We start from the raw sequence: 16,470 nt of genomic DNA on the forward strand, positions 1-16,470 counted from the left end.
AGGCAAACTTGAAGCTAATAGAAACATTTCTGTTTTAAAAACACACTAATTGTTATAGATACGGACAAATAACGTTTTTGTGGCACAAGTTTAGGCAAAGTGGAGGCCGGGGTCGCTTTGGGGGTTCACTAAACAGTTGCAGTGAGCTTTCTGCCACTAGAAAAAAAAATTGTGTCTCCACTAGTGTTATCTGCGCGGTGGGTTGTGGGTGTGTGAGCGTCGAAGTAAAATGGCGGACTTGGCAAACGAAGGTGAGTAAGTGGCTGTATGAGAAAAACAATACAGCTTCTGTGGATTATAAACTGAGCGATGTGTTGTCTGGATATTTAATAACCCAAGTGGGGCTACGTGGCTGCGCGTTAGCGGCGAGTTCCGGCGATTTGTATGCTTTGCGGCGTTTGCGATGCTACAGCGTTAGCACGCAGGCTAACAGTGTTAACGACCGGGATGTGTGTAATACCTGGAACGCATCGGAACGCCCTCGAAGCTGCCTGCCGCTAGCTGGCTTTACCCCTGAACGCTAACACCCGGCTATTTACAGGTAGTGTGGTATAATGTTTGCCTTCCCTGGCTTTTTTTTAATCAAATCTCGATGGGCCGTAGACCACTGTGCTATTGATAAATCTAAATTTAACATGCAGTATATGTTTGTTTGCCCCATTTAATGGGTTATTGTTGAAAGTACGACACCCCTTGTTTCAGTGTAGTCGGTGCTTAGTTACAGGCTTGACTGGCGTTTATTTAGGCGCGTAGAAAGAGAAACGTCAAAAAAGATGCAATGTTTTCATTATTGCGGCTTTCTGTAGATCTGTCTTGTATTGCATCCGCGTTTGCAATGTTACTTTGTCCACCCGTTTGCTGGGGGGTAATTCGACAAGAATATTGGCGTCCTTGTTTGTGGGGTAAGATGACTCACGCGGGATAGAGCGCATTAGCAGGCTAACTATAGCCATGCAGAGCAAGCTAATAGGTCTGCCTGCCTCTGCGAGCAACCGGCGGCGCTGGGTATTTGCTGGAGTGGGTCAGCTAGTGTAAAAGCTAGCAGGATAACAGAAGCCGGGAGCATCTCGGGCTATTTGAATTTCTGAGGGGAAATATCAGTGTTGCATGGTGGATTTCTCGTATTCGTTATTCTAAGATGGCTTGCTGCAAGATGGAGAGTGATACGAAGCTTTAGTTAAATGGGTCATGCAGGATTTGTATGCTTTTATTCGTGAATCACAAACAATCCGTGATAGCCATGACATATTTTGAAAGAGACGCCGGAGTGTTGGTTGCATTAACATACCTGGATGTGTGCTGTTGTCATGTTTATGGTTGTTAAAACGTGGATTTAAAGTGTGTCAAGGCTCACGATGACAAAGATGCTAGACCTGCTCAGTGTAATAGGCCAAAGGCAGACAGAGGGAAACCTTTGTCCGCTTACGTTATAGGATTATACATCTAAGACAGGTTACAGTGTGGAGGTAGATTAATGAAATGACCTGCTGTGAATTCAGATTATATCTGCCCTGGTGACTCCTGTCCTCCTTAACTATGACAACAGTGTCTAGCAGCAACATATTATTTGTGGGTGAATGGAATGAAATCCTCTTATTGATTACAAAGGTGTTATCTAAATAGAGAGGAGTAAGAATCAGTGGAAGAGGTAGCTGATTCTTGATACAAGTCCAGTTGCATTCATTTCTTTTCATTTGCCATTTTGTTTTAAGATTGCACAGTAGCCTATTGTCTCACTGCAGTGAAATAAGATGTTAGCCAGCATCAGAGAAATGTAATTTTCCAGGCCAACTTGGTGAAAAGTGTTACCATTATACACTCTGTGTAATACAGAATTGTATGGCATTATATTTCTCTACCTGTGAGCTGTGGTGCAGCTATGTATAGTTTAGTGGTAATTATGTGATGGAATGCTAATTAGTATTGATTCACACACGTCACATTATACTCTTATATATATTCTGTCACTGCTTGTAAGGGGTACCTCAAGGTCATATAATAAGCACCCCCTTGTCTTATTATATAGTAATATAATAGCCTTTCACCTAATTTGGTGCTTGGATGACTTGCCTTCATCTTCTCTTAACAGACAAGCCTGCCATAGCGCCTCCTGTCTTTGTTTTCCAAAAAGATAAAGCACAGAAGGTAAGTTTGATTATGATTTTATTCAAGTGGTTATTAATCAAGGGTGAAAACAAAGAGATGTGATTTTGTAAAACACTTGCATTCAGTATGCACTGTATTCCTGAAGTACACTGATGAACAGTAGGTAAAATTCTCTATTAGCTGAGCTTTAACAGGCTGCAATGAATAGTCAAAACACAAGAGTGGTTCTTCTTGGAGGAAGTTGTGCAAATGAAAGACAAAAAGACGTCAGTGATGCAACATTACAGATGCCAACAACAAAGAAGACATGTTTATTAAACTGTAAAATATATTTTGGCTGATGTAGTTTTGATTTCTTCTTTGCTTTGTACAGAGAGGGGTGTGTGTTTTTCATTGATCACATAATAGAAATACCTGGATGTTAAATTCAACAGCCCCACAAACTACAACCATCAAAACTGCGTTACATACTTGACTCATTGCCTTTACAAAACAACACATTTCAACAAAAACACTATACCTATGGCTAAGATAGAATTTATAGAATCTTCCAATTCAGTGTGTGTAACTTAAATAATACTACATTTTACTTGTTTTATAATCTGTGCTACTGATGCAAATCTGTGTTTATTTTCTCTTTGTATTCATTTCAATGATGAGCACCTTCTTTTTTGGGGGGCAAGACAAACTAAAATACTTTTGTTTTCTTACAGCGATCTGCGGAGGGCTCAAGTGCAGAGGATGGAGAAGGTAAATCGAATGTCTTTTTTTAATGTTTTGCACCACTGTATAAAAAATAAATGGTGCTAATATTTTATTATCACTTTTAGATTCAGATAAAGATGAGGCAAGCTATTGCCCCCCAGTGAAAAGGGAAAGGACCTCGTCATTCCCACCCCCACATTCTGGTAAGGGCGTGTGGTTGACTAAGTGAAGCATTTGTTTAGTCTTGATTACTTGTGGTGTACACAATGATTTGTATGCTGAGTGCGATGCTTGTCTGCCACTTTGCAGTTCCCAAGAACAATGTATTCATGCCCTCAAGTTTCTGCCAGTCTCCAACTGGGAACTCTGACTCTGAGCCAGGTGAGACCTCTAGACCATTTTTAGCTTCTTTCACAAACTAAAGGCTGTGTGTCTAGGGATTACATGCCAGAAATCATTTTTGAAGATGTTTTTTTTAATACGTCAATCACAGATGACTTGTCATCAGTGAGTTACAAATAGACCATGTACCCAGTCATACTAAAATGAGAAATGCAACTGAATTCATTAATTTCTAGTAAATCACATAAGACTTGGAAACACTATGACCTTGTATGATCTCTGACAATGTGGTTCACATTGAAATGCGATTCAGCTGGGAAACAAGCTCTGAAAATTTCGGCCACATTTATGATGCCACTATTGTAAGAAGGCCACCACAAATTGGTCGGTTTTCATTTCTGTGTTGTGTGCTGGTAGTTGACTGTAGATTTGTTGCAATGCTTGTCATTGGAATTGCTTATTAGTGATTATAGGGCAGTTTGGGCCCTCAAGTGTATTTGCTTTTTCCAGATGAGTTAGTATGAAATTTTATGGGGCAATCTTTTGACAGTCCCTATGTGAGAGTGAATGCTTGGCATTTTGTTGAGAATGTTTTACAATGTTATACAACATTGGGTCAGCTAGTCATGATCAGTTCAACTTTGAATGTTGATACAGAATATGTTTGAATCTCATCTTCAGGTCAACACACACTGAATCAGTCACATACAGCATTTTATTTGTGCTTTAGATTTGATTGGTAGATTGAGACCAACTTATTTTTGTCTCTGCCTAAATATTTCACCAGCTCATTTTAGAAATGTGGGGGTGTATGTCAACATCATTAAGGACTAAGACTGGATGGTAATTTGAACAGACAGGGTAAAACCTCTTTACAAAGAAGACAATTACTGCAGCCTTTTATGCCATTTCCTACCTAGGATTGCTATGTAGTTGTATGTATTAGTGTATTTAGTTTTAAAAAGTGGTTTAGATTTTATTCTTCAGCAACATTCGGGCCAGGATACTACTGCCAGACCAACAAAGCCCCTGAGACTGAGATATGGTGATAGAAATAGATCAGAGGCCCTTGGAGCCGTTCATGGTATGGCACCAGAGCTGGACCACCACACAACTCTTGTGGCTCTACAAGGGTTGCTTTGGTAACTGGTAGTGTGGTTTAAAAGTTGCAAAGAAAGGAGGAATTTACCCTTTTAAGTTGCTGTGTGACTATTGGATCTTTTTTTTTAATGTCTGTCTTCTCGTGTGTTCAATCTCTCCAGAGGAGAAGCCTGTGGGATTCCGTTTAAAGCCACCAACTCTCATACATGGTCAGGCACCAAGTTCAGGTTGGTGTTTGTTGTTAGCAGTTACCCCAGACCTGCACTCATTAACAGGAACCCTCTCAAAACATGTAAATCGTACATCTAGACTTGAACGTGTAGACCCAAAACATCTTAATGCATTTAAAAAGTATGAGACAGGACTCGTCTTTTGCAGGTGTCCCAAGTCAGAAACCCAAGGAGCAGCAACGCAGTGTCCTCCGCCCTGCAGTTCTCCAGGCACCACCCTCTAAATCACATTTAGAGTCTAGTGAGTTTGATTGGAGCCACCTGCCCTCATTAGCTGATAAAACATTATTAATTATAATTAAAGCTTTTTTTAATTTTATTAAATTCATTAAATCGGAATACTGATAACCTGAATAGTGTGATTTCTAGATGTGTCTTGCAGGGTAAATTTCCTTTGGGATAGTCAATATAATGCTCTTCTATTTGTCTGTGCTCTAAAGATTCCAGTTGTGGAACCAATGGTGTGAAAAAGTCATCAGATGGGCCACTCATGGCCACGTCACTCTTCCTGAACAACACAGAGCACTCGGCCACCCTCGTCAAGTCACTGGTGAGGCTTGGCTACATCTCTTTTAAGACTGACTTGATTTTGCAGCAAAAGCAGGAAACATGTAAATTATTTTTATGCCTTCCTTTATATGACAGGGAAAGTCTTATCTCCATTCTTCACTGTAATGAGGAAGTGTGTTTTCACAAGTATTCATAGCAATTTTAGTAAATGTTGAACATCAAATGAATCACTGTAGGTTTCATTTTGCACAGGGTTGCACAGTAATTGTAAAACTGACACTTGGAAAGACACAGCTGGCAGAAAAAATGGATTCAGTGTGTGTTTCTTTTTCTCCTCTATTTGCAGAAACATGAAAATAAGGAAGATGAAGCAAGTGGCAACAAAGATGATAGTGGGAGAGAGAAGGAAGCGGATGTAGCAATATCTTTTGTGTTCGGTCAAAATATTAAAGACAGAGCAAAGGTATGTTGTTTGAATTTGTTTTCCATGTTTATTTGTGTCTGATGATGTAAAATCTGCAAATGCAATGTTAGTCAGGATTTTGTCAATTTTGAAATTGTCAGAAGTTAACACTGAATGAATTTTTTTGTTTTAGTTGGATGAGAACAGTACAGAAGACAAGTCAAAGGACAGTGACTCCCAATCAGAGGCCACTAATTATTTCTTACAGTACAATTCTACCCCAAGGTACTGAAAGTGTGTCCTCCTTTTGAGTATTTTTAGAAAGTCGTCTTCATTTGTGATTAACTTGCATCAACTCTTAAATTTTTTCCTCTCCCATTTCAGTTCAAAAAATGCCGCAAATAGTACAGACAGTGGGGCAAAGTTTGTTTTTGGGCAGAACATGTCTGAAAGAGTCCTGGTGAGTTGTACAGCATGTTACATGGATGGTCCTATTGATTGAGCTTTGTTCAAGTCCTAATGGGATCTTTTGTGTTTTCAGAGCCCACCTAAGGGCGAGGCTTCAAATGAGGAAAATAAAGAGGCTCCGGCTACACCTGTTTCAGAGCCTTCATCACAGGAACCCACCCCAGAGAAGGGTAAGAACTCAGCTCCACCGATTACTCAAATAATGTCTGGTGTCAAGTGTATGGGTTGACTATTAATAGAAACTTTGCTTAATTTAAGTGACAAATATAAGCCTGAAGACACCACTGAACAGTGTCTTCCATTAATTACTAGATATTTAGTGTTTTGTTCAGTTTAGACATCGGCATCAAATTGAGTTTGGAATTGGCACCAGGTTAGCTCTGTCTAAGGAGAAGTTGAATACTCAATCTGAGATGCAAATGGTTACTGGATGGTTGTGTTTGATAGATACTGTATAGAACATTTGATGCTATAATCCTAGTGATTTTATTTATTTTTTTCATTCCGAGTCATATTTAACCAGCAATTAACACTTGCATTAAAACCAATGTCATTATGCCAGCTCAAGTGGTTGTAGTCGGATATTTTGTGTGTTAATTTTTGACTGTGGCAGTCATTTTAAACCAGTGACGATGAAAAGATAAGCATTTTGCGAGTGCTCTATACTCAGGCTTTGATAATGTGGTTACAAACAAGTGTTTCTGTTCTGCAAATGGTCAGCAGCAGCCTTTACAACACTGGTTTAAATAAGAATTATTCTCCAAGTCCCTCAATCACCCTACAGCTCTATCCAGGCTGTTTTTGTGGAGAGTGATCTTTTTGGGTCACAAGGAAAAAAAATAATCAATGGTGAAATGGCAGCCTTAACATTTTGTATACAAATCTTTGAGACCTTTTCTCACTGTTGTCTTTTTTTTATCTCCCCAGTGAACAGTGTGTCAGAGTCTTTGGAAGAGTCTGCAGCAGCATACACCAAAGCCACAGCCAAGAAGTGCATCTTAGAGAAAGTTGATGTCAAAACCGGAGAGGAATCGGAAAGCAATGTTTTACAGGTATATTACATTGTAGGCTCTCTTGATTTAAGATGCACTAAATGAATGTGATGGACACTCTTAAAAACTCTAACTTGCTTGTTCACACTTTTCCTTCAGATGCAGTGCAAGTTATATGTTTTTGAAAAAAATGCTCAGTCGTGGATAGAAAGAGGTCGAGGTTTGCTGAGGCTGAACGACATGGCATCAACAGACGACGGCTCGCTACAGTCACGTCTAGGTAAACATATCTGTGGAAACTTGTTTTTGGGTGGGAAATGAGCTTGCTGTCTTGTTTTCATTGTGTGGTGCATGTATTTTTGGAATGGTTGTTTTTAGTTTTGTAAAATTGATCTTGTACTAAATGGACTGATCTTTGGTGTCATAAATTCAATACCTGACATTGAACACAAGGGGGAGTACTTAAGTAGTCCAGACACTGCATTCAACTCTCCGTGTTTGGTGTAATGTGAAATGTTTACAGATCAAGTTTGAAAAAAGCTACTACTAATGACATATAATTCATGTTTTACAACATTTTTAGACAATTTAAGATCAATTTTAGGTTGAGAAGATGGTCAAGGGCTTGGGTCTGTAGTTCATTGTTGCTGTTTGTATTTGTGGTGAAATGTTTCAGTGATGAGGACCCAGGGCAGCCTCCGGTTGATCCTCAACACTAAACTTTGGCCCCAGATGCAGGTGGACAAGGCCAGTGAGAAGAGTGTACGAATCACTGCCATGGACACAGAGGACCAGGGAGTCAAGGTCTTCCTAATATCGGTATGTATTTAAAATTCAAAGGTATGGCTGTGCTTTTTTTTTTTTTAACAGAAATGATTTGCCATGTTGCTTGTTCAGTTGCATTAAGTTGTTTATTCTTCTTTCTATAATCATCTTTTTGGTTAAACTCAAACCCAAAAAATCTCATTCGAGTTCAAAATGTACAGCCATGAAAAATAAGAAAGTTCAGTGGAATGAACAATTGTTAGAAGCTGCTGGTGACACAAAGGAGAACGAATATGCTAAAACTCAATCTGAAGACAAAATATTGACTGCTCCGAAGGCAAGAGCTTGTTGATGAAACAGAACACACTGTCGAAGCTTCACAAACACAGGCCACTTCAGGATACGGCTGTCAATTTTCCTCTATGATCCTATTCAAATTCCATTCCTTATTATTTTTAATAATCAAATTATATTAGAATTGTTAATTAAAATTTCAATACATTTTAACTTAATATGTGGTTGTTTACGTTCTGTCCACTCGGCCATGCAGGGACACTGGCAAACTCACGTTCTACTCTCCCGAGTTTGTCACCGACGCATCTGGAAGCGTTTTCGGCGGCGCTTCGGTCGTTTTGAGAATTATCTCTTTCAGCTCCCATTCGTCTATGAAATGTGCAGTGACTGTCACGTAGGCCTCCGTGGCAACTCTGTCACTCATGGTCGTGCGGCTAAGAACACTGTATCTTGGCTCAAGTTCTTGAATGAAATCTTTGCACCCGTTGTTGTGATTCAGAAAACTTTATTGTTTGCGAGCAAAGCATTTTGTTTTACTCACGGAAAGAGGCAGAGGAAAAAGGACCGGGCTTCCGTCGCTGCATTTTAACAACACGGGTATTAAAAAAAAAAAAAAATACACACTCGAATAGTAATTACAGCATTCGATTATCATTGATTTATTTTAATATTCCAATTATATTTGACTCCTGAAATTCTTTCCAACAGCTCTACTTCAGGAGCTTGGCTACTCAAGATTAAGACTGCTACAGCAGCCTACAAAAAAAATTGTGAATGTAATATTTGTCAGAAACGACACAGAAGGCTGCAGTTGAAGGACCACTAACGTCTCAGTACAATGAGACTGGCTGTAAATCTACATGCGTTTGAACCAGGTGTTTGAGATTTAATGAGAGTTCAACAATAATGAGGTGATAGATGTGGCTGAAAACTTCCGCAAGGAATTGAAAACAGCTGCATACAGCCCAGGCAGCAGAGGACTTTTAGGCCACGTCCAGACAGAAACGGCATGAAATGTAAACAATCTTTTTCTTTGCCGTTTTCCAAAAATTCCCCATGGCATTGTTCAGGAAGTATATCCATCCACATTGACCCCCCCCCGAAACGCTGTAGTGCATAAACTAGAACTGTAAGTTGTGCTGTAACGGTACGCCGAAAACAAAGAAGACGTACACATTACAGATATAATAACAGAAACGGAGATGGAATGAACCGAGGGGAAAGAAAGGGAAATAATGTCGTGCCGTTTCAAAAACCGTCATAAACCTAAATACCTAACAAGAAGTGCACAATTCTGTGAGCGCACACACAAAGGCTATAATAGTGTTGGATTTTTCATTCGTTTTTGACTTTTTGTTTTAAAATTAGTTCGTTTTTAGAGCGGGTTTGCTAGTTTTTTTTAGTAGTTTTTATCTTTTGTAAATGCATAGTTTTCGTGTTAGTTTTTTGTAACATGGAGTATTTGCCAGGTGCAAGATGCAAAAAGGTCATAAGTATTGTGTCATAAAAACCCAACAAAAGATGCCATTTTCAAAATGTATGAGGACAGATGAACAACCATCCCTGGATCAAAGATAACCATCTACAAGAAATTAGCCTTAAGTGCAAAATGTGCATCAACGTGCTGAGGTTGGATGCACTTAGTGTGAAAGGTAAAAATCTAATGGCCAACAGACTAAAGACAGACATGAACATAACAAATAATAGTAACCCTCATAACACACATCTACTAACAATATAACAAATGTTATGTTTAACTCACATAGCCCTTTGTCCCACATTGTAAACAAAAACAGAACGAGAGAGAGATGACGATACAGAGACTAAAAGTGCACAACAGAAAATCACCCTAAAAGCAGGACAGAGAGATGAGGATAAAGGTGTGTTGTGCACAGCTGAGGATCTGCTGGTAGATACAGGCGTTGCAGATGTTAGATGTACTCCACCGATCCATCTGAGGATGTGTTGATTACAAAAGATGTTTCATTCGACTTCGCAAAAACATGAGGAGACAAAGAACTGTATTTGAGGTCAGAAATGAGGGACAGAAGTACATCTCAACGAGATGGGTGTGCACCCTAAAAGAAACAGTCACTGGGTCTGTACCAAAAGCATGGCTTGTGGCTTGAGGGTTTGAGTAGTTAGAAGTGACAGACCAGTTGTGAAAAGGATTTTTATGTCTATGGACATAACATCTGCTTTTCTGCAAGGAATGTAACTTTAAGTGACATTGACATCACAACACCTTCTGAGACTTGGAAGGATGGGATATTACAGGAGCTCAAAAAGTGTGTGTGTGTGTATGGTCTGGCAGATGCCTCATGCTATACTGGTACAGCAGAGTGAAGGAGATAGTGCTGGCAACAGGAGGCGAAATGTCACATTTTGACCCAGCTGTTTTCTGTTATCAGGGCTGCAGTAAGTGGAGTTCTCGCCTGCCATGTGGATGATTTCATGTGGTGATTCACACAAAGTTTCTCAACAACAGTTAATACCTCAGCTCAGATCTGCATTCCAAGTTACAGAACATTTCTGTTATGTGGGAATAGTTGTTTGTTAGTGTGGATGGAAAAGTGCAAATACATCAGGAAAATGACATCCGACACATTCAGCCCGAGGATACTCGAGGATAAACTCGGGTCCAATGTTGGTCAAAGTCTATGGGTTGTCAGCCAAAACAGACCTGATGTCTTCATTGATATCAGCAACTTGGCATCAAGCATCTCATATTAAGACTGTAGTTATTGTTGAGTAGCGTAAAGACAGAAGCAGACTATTAATGTTACTTATGGCTTTATTTGTTTATTTGCTTTGTTTACAAGACCATAAGTTTGATAAGTTACTTTTGAAAAATCACAATGAAAGTATATCCTATTAATGTGACAATATGACCACCAATATAAGGGGGGGCACATTCATTGTTGCGGGACAGGATGCGATGTCATTGTCGGGGCTGTTGTCAGTGAACAATGTGCAACCCGGTTGCTTGCATAAATGTATGATGTGAATTTCCTCCAGTGAAAAATTGTTCTCAACAACAGTTTAGTCATGTTTTAAACAGAAATACTACTAATACTATCTCACTTCATTCACCCAGCAAAGCCAAGGTTTTCTCCAGGTTTCTATTTGTTAAAAGGAAGCTTGTCCTTGCCACCGTCACCAAGTGCTTACTCATGGTTCTTGGGAAACGACACAGATTACAGTCTAGACTTGCACTGTGTGAAAAATGCTTTGTGATAATTCCTGGTACGATATAAATTCAATTGACCTGACTTGTAGCTCCTGTTGTTGGTACAAGTCTGTTAATGAGATTCAAAATGTCTTACAAGAATACTTTAATACCTTTCCAGAAGCACAGACATGATTATGGAGTTTGTCTTTTCACTGTTCTGTCCATTTTATTGTTTGTTGAAGGATTACAAAAAGAACTTGAGAACCCTTTGCATACTTGGTGGATGGGCCAGTACAGAACAGAAGATATTACATGTTGGTGCCGATCCAGTAAAAGAAGCAAATGCCAGAACTTTTATTCACTGGACATTGCAAAATGGGGCTTTTTTTTTTTTTTTAAAGTTTCTTCATTTTCCTGAAAAAAATAATCTCAACATAATGTAGCAGGAGCGTTAATCTGCTACTAAAATGATGTGAATGTGAATGTGAGTGTAACTGAAATCCCACTTCCCTGTATGTTACCTGTGTAACCTAATCAATGAAGACACTCACAAAAGCCAGTATCTGAGGTCGTCGAGACAAAATGCAGAAAACATTTATTATTGTGCCCAGTAATATTATTCAATATAATAAGTATATAAAAACAATTCAGTTTTAAATGAGCTATTGACTAATATTAAATATAATAAATAGATAACAACAATCCAGTTAACCTACTCTAAATATTTGCTTAGATAACTATTACAGCAGTATAATATTGGTGGCCTAATGCCCAATCACTCTCTCACTCACGCTTACTATAAACAATAGCAATACAACCATACAATCACATTCTGTTTTACAGTAATTGGTTTCTTTCCAGGAGAGATGTGAGTGGGTTCAAAGGTCAAAGTTCCGAACATGTATGATGACGTTATTGTTCCGTAGAAGTTCGATACTGCGCAATTTCAATCTACAGTCCGGAAGGAGCTCCTTATTTATGTGTGCATGTGTCAAGATGGCAATGCATTAAAACTGGAACCCAGTACCTGGATAAACCGGAGAGATGGGTCACCGAGATGTCCGTGGATGGCAGGGCGGAGAACGTCAGTCTGCAGGTAGAGTGAATCTGTCTGTTGCCAGGGAAACTGCAAGTTGGAGCTTCTCGCTAAGTCGATGTGGTTTCACGAAGAGATATTTACTTTGAATGAACGTCCACGTCCACATTAAGGCTATCGTCGGAACTTTGTTGGTATTACTCTATAGCCACAGCTTCGGTCAGGTGGAGTTGGTGTCTGTCTTAACTCAGCGACAGTGACACACAGTTTAACTTAGCAGCGATAGCTCACCGTTGCTAACGTACGCCACTGGAACTGTCCGCTGATTTAATGAGTTTGACGGAGGAACGATAAACAACAAACGACCGTGGAAGACTCCTACTCTTCAGTTCACTGACGCTCTCCACTCCCTCGCGCACCACCGTTGCCCCTAGTTACCATACGTTCTGTCCACTAGGCCAGGAAGCGTACCCCTGTTACAATATAACTCACTTTAATGAACTAGACTTATGTGTACATCTCTCTTTTGGTCAGGTGTGCACTTTTACTGAGTGTCATTGTAGATGTCTCTGCTTCCCCAGTGTGCCTGACTCTTCTGTACCCGTCTCTTTTTCTCAGGGTAGCTCTAAGGACGTCGGTCAGTTGGCTGCAGCGCTACATCACCGCATCTTGGCCCTGAAGAGCAGAGTGGAGCAGGAGCCTGAGACACCACCAACAACCATCCCTGAGGCCAAGATACCACAGTCCAACGAAGACGACAGCGACGAGGAAGGCAACGCTTCTGCTTCTGCCTCAACTCCTGCTACAAGTCAGTGATTTTTATCTCTTTGTTCAAAGTGGTTTTATTTTTAAATCGCACAAATGTTATGATTGATTGGTTGTTACATTAGTGCTGCCCTAGGTGATCACTCTCTCGGAACTGGGTATTTTTCTTACAGAATTAATGAATGCTGATAAGTGCACTAGAGCTGCAACTAACGATTATTTTCATAATGGATTAATCTGTCGATTAATTGTTTCGTCCATAAAATATCAGGAAACTTTAGAAAATCCGTCAGCGATCAGGAAGTGCTGAACAATTCAGAGAACAGATCTTTTTAATTAACTCATTCTAATGATTCAATTATACCGAGAACAACTGCTTTGTCCGTCACTGGTGTGTTTGTTTGCATGTAGACATTACTGTGAAGTCATGAAAACTGACGTGTCTGATACCAAACCGAGTCGAGTCCAGTCGAGTGGAGTCTCATTAGTTACACCTTTCCCATGCACATCAGGGAAATACAGTGGCTTTGCATACGAGAAAGAATGTTGTTGTTTCTCTTTGCATAAAAAGCTTCTGCTTAAAAATGCCAAACATGTGGTCTGACTCAGGCTTCTGTCGAAAGATGGCTGCCTCTTTAAAGCAAGACCCTTGCCTAAGGTGCATATACAGTAAATGGCTCGTTCTGAAGCTACAAAAAACTGTGAGTCAACACGCTGTCACTTTGTTCCGGCAGGTAACTCAGAGGGAGGAGAGAGCCAGGCAGCAGGAAGCACATAGCGTCACAAATGGACAGCCTGCTAAAATGCTGCAGTTAAGGCTTTTTGCTGTGGGCATCTCCATGGACACCCCTTGACCAACATGGGTCCTCCAGACCAGTACTTTTGGATATTAGAAGTCTAGCTCCAGGAAATAACCCCCTGTGCCGGAGTGTCTCACCCAACTTGTGCAGTTCATCTTCTCTGCATTCAGCGTAATATCTGGAGTCGTTCTTTTTTTCTCCCTCCCTCTCCTGTTTTGTGTTTTTATTTTTGTTTTTTGAGTATTTTTTCCCCTCTTCCCCATAGCAAAGATGAAGACTTCAAAGCTTTGGTTTGGGACTTTTCTGTTCATCATATTGATGAGCATAAGGGTGTTTTCCTCTACATTTTAAAGTATGGCACATGTTAAGACTGCAGTTTGTACTTTGGGACCTTTTTACTCACTCTACAGCCGTAAATCTGGACACCACACATCCAGAGGAGCTTCATACAGCGTATTTGACTAGTCATCAGTCAGTTGTTCCTAAATCAAGTCTCCTCCCCTTCCAACCCTCTCCCTCATTCCAACATTTCAACCAGTCTGTGCGTTAGGTTTTGGAAAATGTAATTTATTTTGGGCTGTCATTTTCATCAGGCATCAACAAGTGGGCTGTTTGTAATCACCAGCCATGACCTCTCAAGTTGTCATTAATAGCATTTTCTTATATTTCCTATTGACCTATATTATAGTGATTAAAAGCCTGGAACCATGCCGTTTCTGCTAATGTGTGTGAACAAGGAAGACAAAAGGGCAGAAGGAATCACCTCAATTTTATTTTCTTTAAATTAATAAAAAGGAGTTAGTCGTTCACCATCAGGGCTTTTGTTTTTATATATATTTTGTTTTCAATCAAATTAACTCATCAGTCTACATTCTGCATGTAACTGTTTTTTTTTTTTTCTGTTTTCTTTTCAGCGTCCCAAGAGTTAATTGTGTTGATACATTTTTTTTATTATTTTGAAAATATACAATAACGTTGAATGAAGATACACTTGGAAATTCTGTTGGAATGAAGACTTGACTTCATGTGTGGAAACATTGAGTGAAACTGTAATACCCTTTTTGAATGTCATGTACATTTGAATATATCATCATTTAGTAGCGCGCCATGTTTTCTCATCTCCTCCAGCTGCCCCCCCAACCCCCCCCCCCCCCCCTTTACAAAATAAACCATTTTGGACTGACATCTGTGATTTTAATTTGTCATGTAGTTTGATTATATGTCTTTAAGTTCCTGACTTACACAAACCAATTAGTGGCCTATGTTAACACAGACAGTCTCATGTGGCTGTGTTGAGTTACACTCGAGCTTGAAAAGTCCACACAGAAATACCAGATGTCAACCTTGAACATGGAGTGAGTGATTCATCGGTGATGTTTGTGTCAGATCTGACCCCCACACGTTTGACATGTGTTGTGTTCTGCACTGAGCAGGAAGCATAAACAAACCTTTGCTTATATACACTGTCCACGGGGCTATTGATATTTAATGCACATATCTATGGCAACGGTGCAACCCCGCTCTACATCCGAAATAACAACAGAACTGCTGTAGCTACACAAATCCCTTATCTATCTCTCTGTGGTGACTCGGGAGGAAAAAATGTCTCTCTATAGCGTCTCTTGTAAATGCATGTGAAAACCTGAATTACGGCCTTGTAGTTGTAATCGTCTGCCAACTATTTTACTGACTGTCATCGTTAACACGAGTCCCCCTGCAGCGTTTCTGAGAAATGTTCTTTTTGCACTGTGAGATTGAACTTCATCTTTGACCACCGACGTCTAAAATGTTCACATTTCTGCACATTTCTGGACACAGTTGTGACAAACGTGCAGAATCCCTTCAGAGCATAGAAGCAAAGCTGATTCTGAGGTTTTGACCATCAAAATTAAATAATTTCATCCTCCTTGTACCAAATGAGTCAGATAGACACCATTGTGTGAATGTTCTCTATTCACACAAAATGGGAGGTTTTTTTTATGTATTAAAATAATAACCATGTACTTAAACTGTTGCTTCTTGAAATGTAGGGTTTAATAATCCAAGGACATCCTCTATAGTCAACTTGATGGGGGTAAAAAAAATATTTAAAAGTACTACAGTAGTACTGCATTTGCAGTAGGTAGATGTGTTTTATTGAGTTAAAGTGTAAAAAACTAAAGATAATATTGAAATGATTGTGACAGGAGCGGTATTTTAATATTTCTCCTCAAATGGCACATTTACATGTGTAAAATATCATTATTGATATCACTGAGACTCTGGAAGATGATGTCTTTTGGTTGCAGTGTTTCCCTAATGTTTTTCAAATTAAAATGTTTCTGTCTCCGTGGGGTGAAGTCGCCCGTGGAGAAAAGTAAAAAAAAAAAACTTACTCATCCCTCTTCTCTTGTAGTCTCTGTTGATTTATGAAGATTAGAGACATTCTCTCCTTGGAAAGTTGTTACGCAAGGACCTCAGCAACATAATAAACAAACACTGGCCCACTGGAAGTTGAGCGTGCAAACTACGCTTCCCTCTGCAGCCTCATTAGGCTCGCCAGTGGGGGGCGCTGCTGTGCTGACTGTGTGTGTGTGTGTGTGTGTCTCTGTGCCTCATTGCTGCTGGTTGCTTCAGGCAGGAAATGAGTGAGGATTGAAGCATGTAAGTAATGTTACTTATAATGAGTTGAGCATGACATTCTTCTTTAATAATGCTCTTTTTTTTTATAACATGATGTGTTATGTATGATAATACTTGTTCCCTTTGATGACTCATTAACATAGCATGCTGGCTAAAATG

The 16,470-nt window shown here is 39.7% G+C and overlaps 1 protein-coding gene across 4 annotated transcripts; it reads left to right on the forward strand.

The window, feature by feature from the left end:
• The first annotated feature begins 123 nt into the window (after nt 1-123).
• Nucleotides 124-14,874, forward strand: ranbp3b (RAN binding protein 3b). Of its 4 annotated transcripts, none has more exons than XM_058636220.1 (17): nt 124-251; nt 2,090-2,145; nt 2,820-2,856; nt 2,937-3,014; nt 3,121-3,192; nt 4,416-4,481; nt 4,633-4,725; nt 4,925-5,034; nt 5,341-5,457; nt 5,591-5,682; nt 5,782-5,857; nt 5,939-6,035; nt 6,793-6,917; nt 7,017-7,137; nt 7,534-7,676; nt 12,743-12,932; nt 13,624-14,874. In XM_058636220.1, exons 1-17 carry the CDS (start codon nt 230-232, stop codon nt 13,665-13,667), a joined length of 1,539 nt encoding a protein of 512 aa, XP_058492203.1. In that variant the 5' UTR covers nt 124-229; the 3' UTR covers nt 13,668-14,874. The 4 variants fall into 4 exon arrangements, with proteins under 4 accessions (XP_058492203.1, XP_058492213.1, XP_058492221.1 ...); XM_058636238.1 differs by lacking the exon at nt 124-251 and adding an exon at nt 326-541; XM_058636230.1 differs by lacking the exon at nt 4,633-4,725.
• Nucleotides 14,875-16,470: the final 1,596 nt, after the last annotated feature.

Source organism: Solea solea, chromosome 1, assembly GCF_958295425.1.
Source record: "Solea solea chromosome 1, fSolSol10.1, whole genome shotgun sequence".
Taxonomy (NCBI): domain Eukaryota; kingdom Metazoa; phylum Chordata; class Actinopteri; order Pleuronectiformes; family Soleidae; genus Solea; species Solea solea.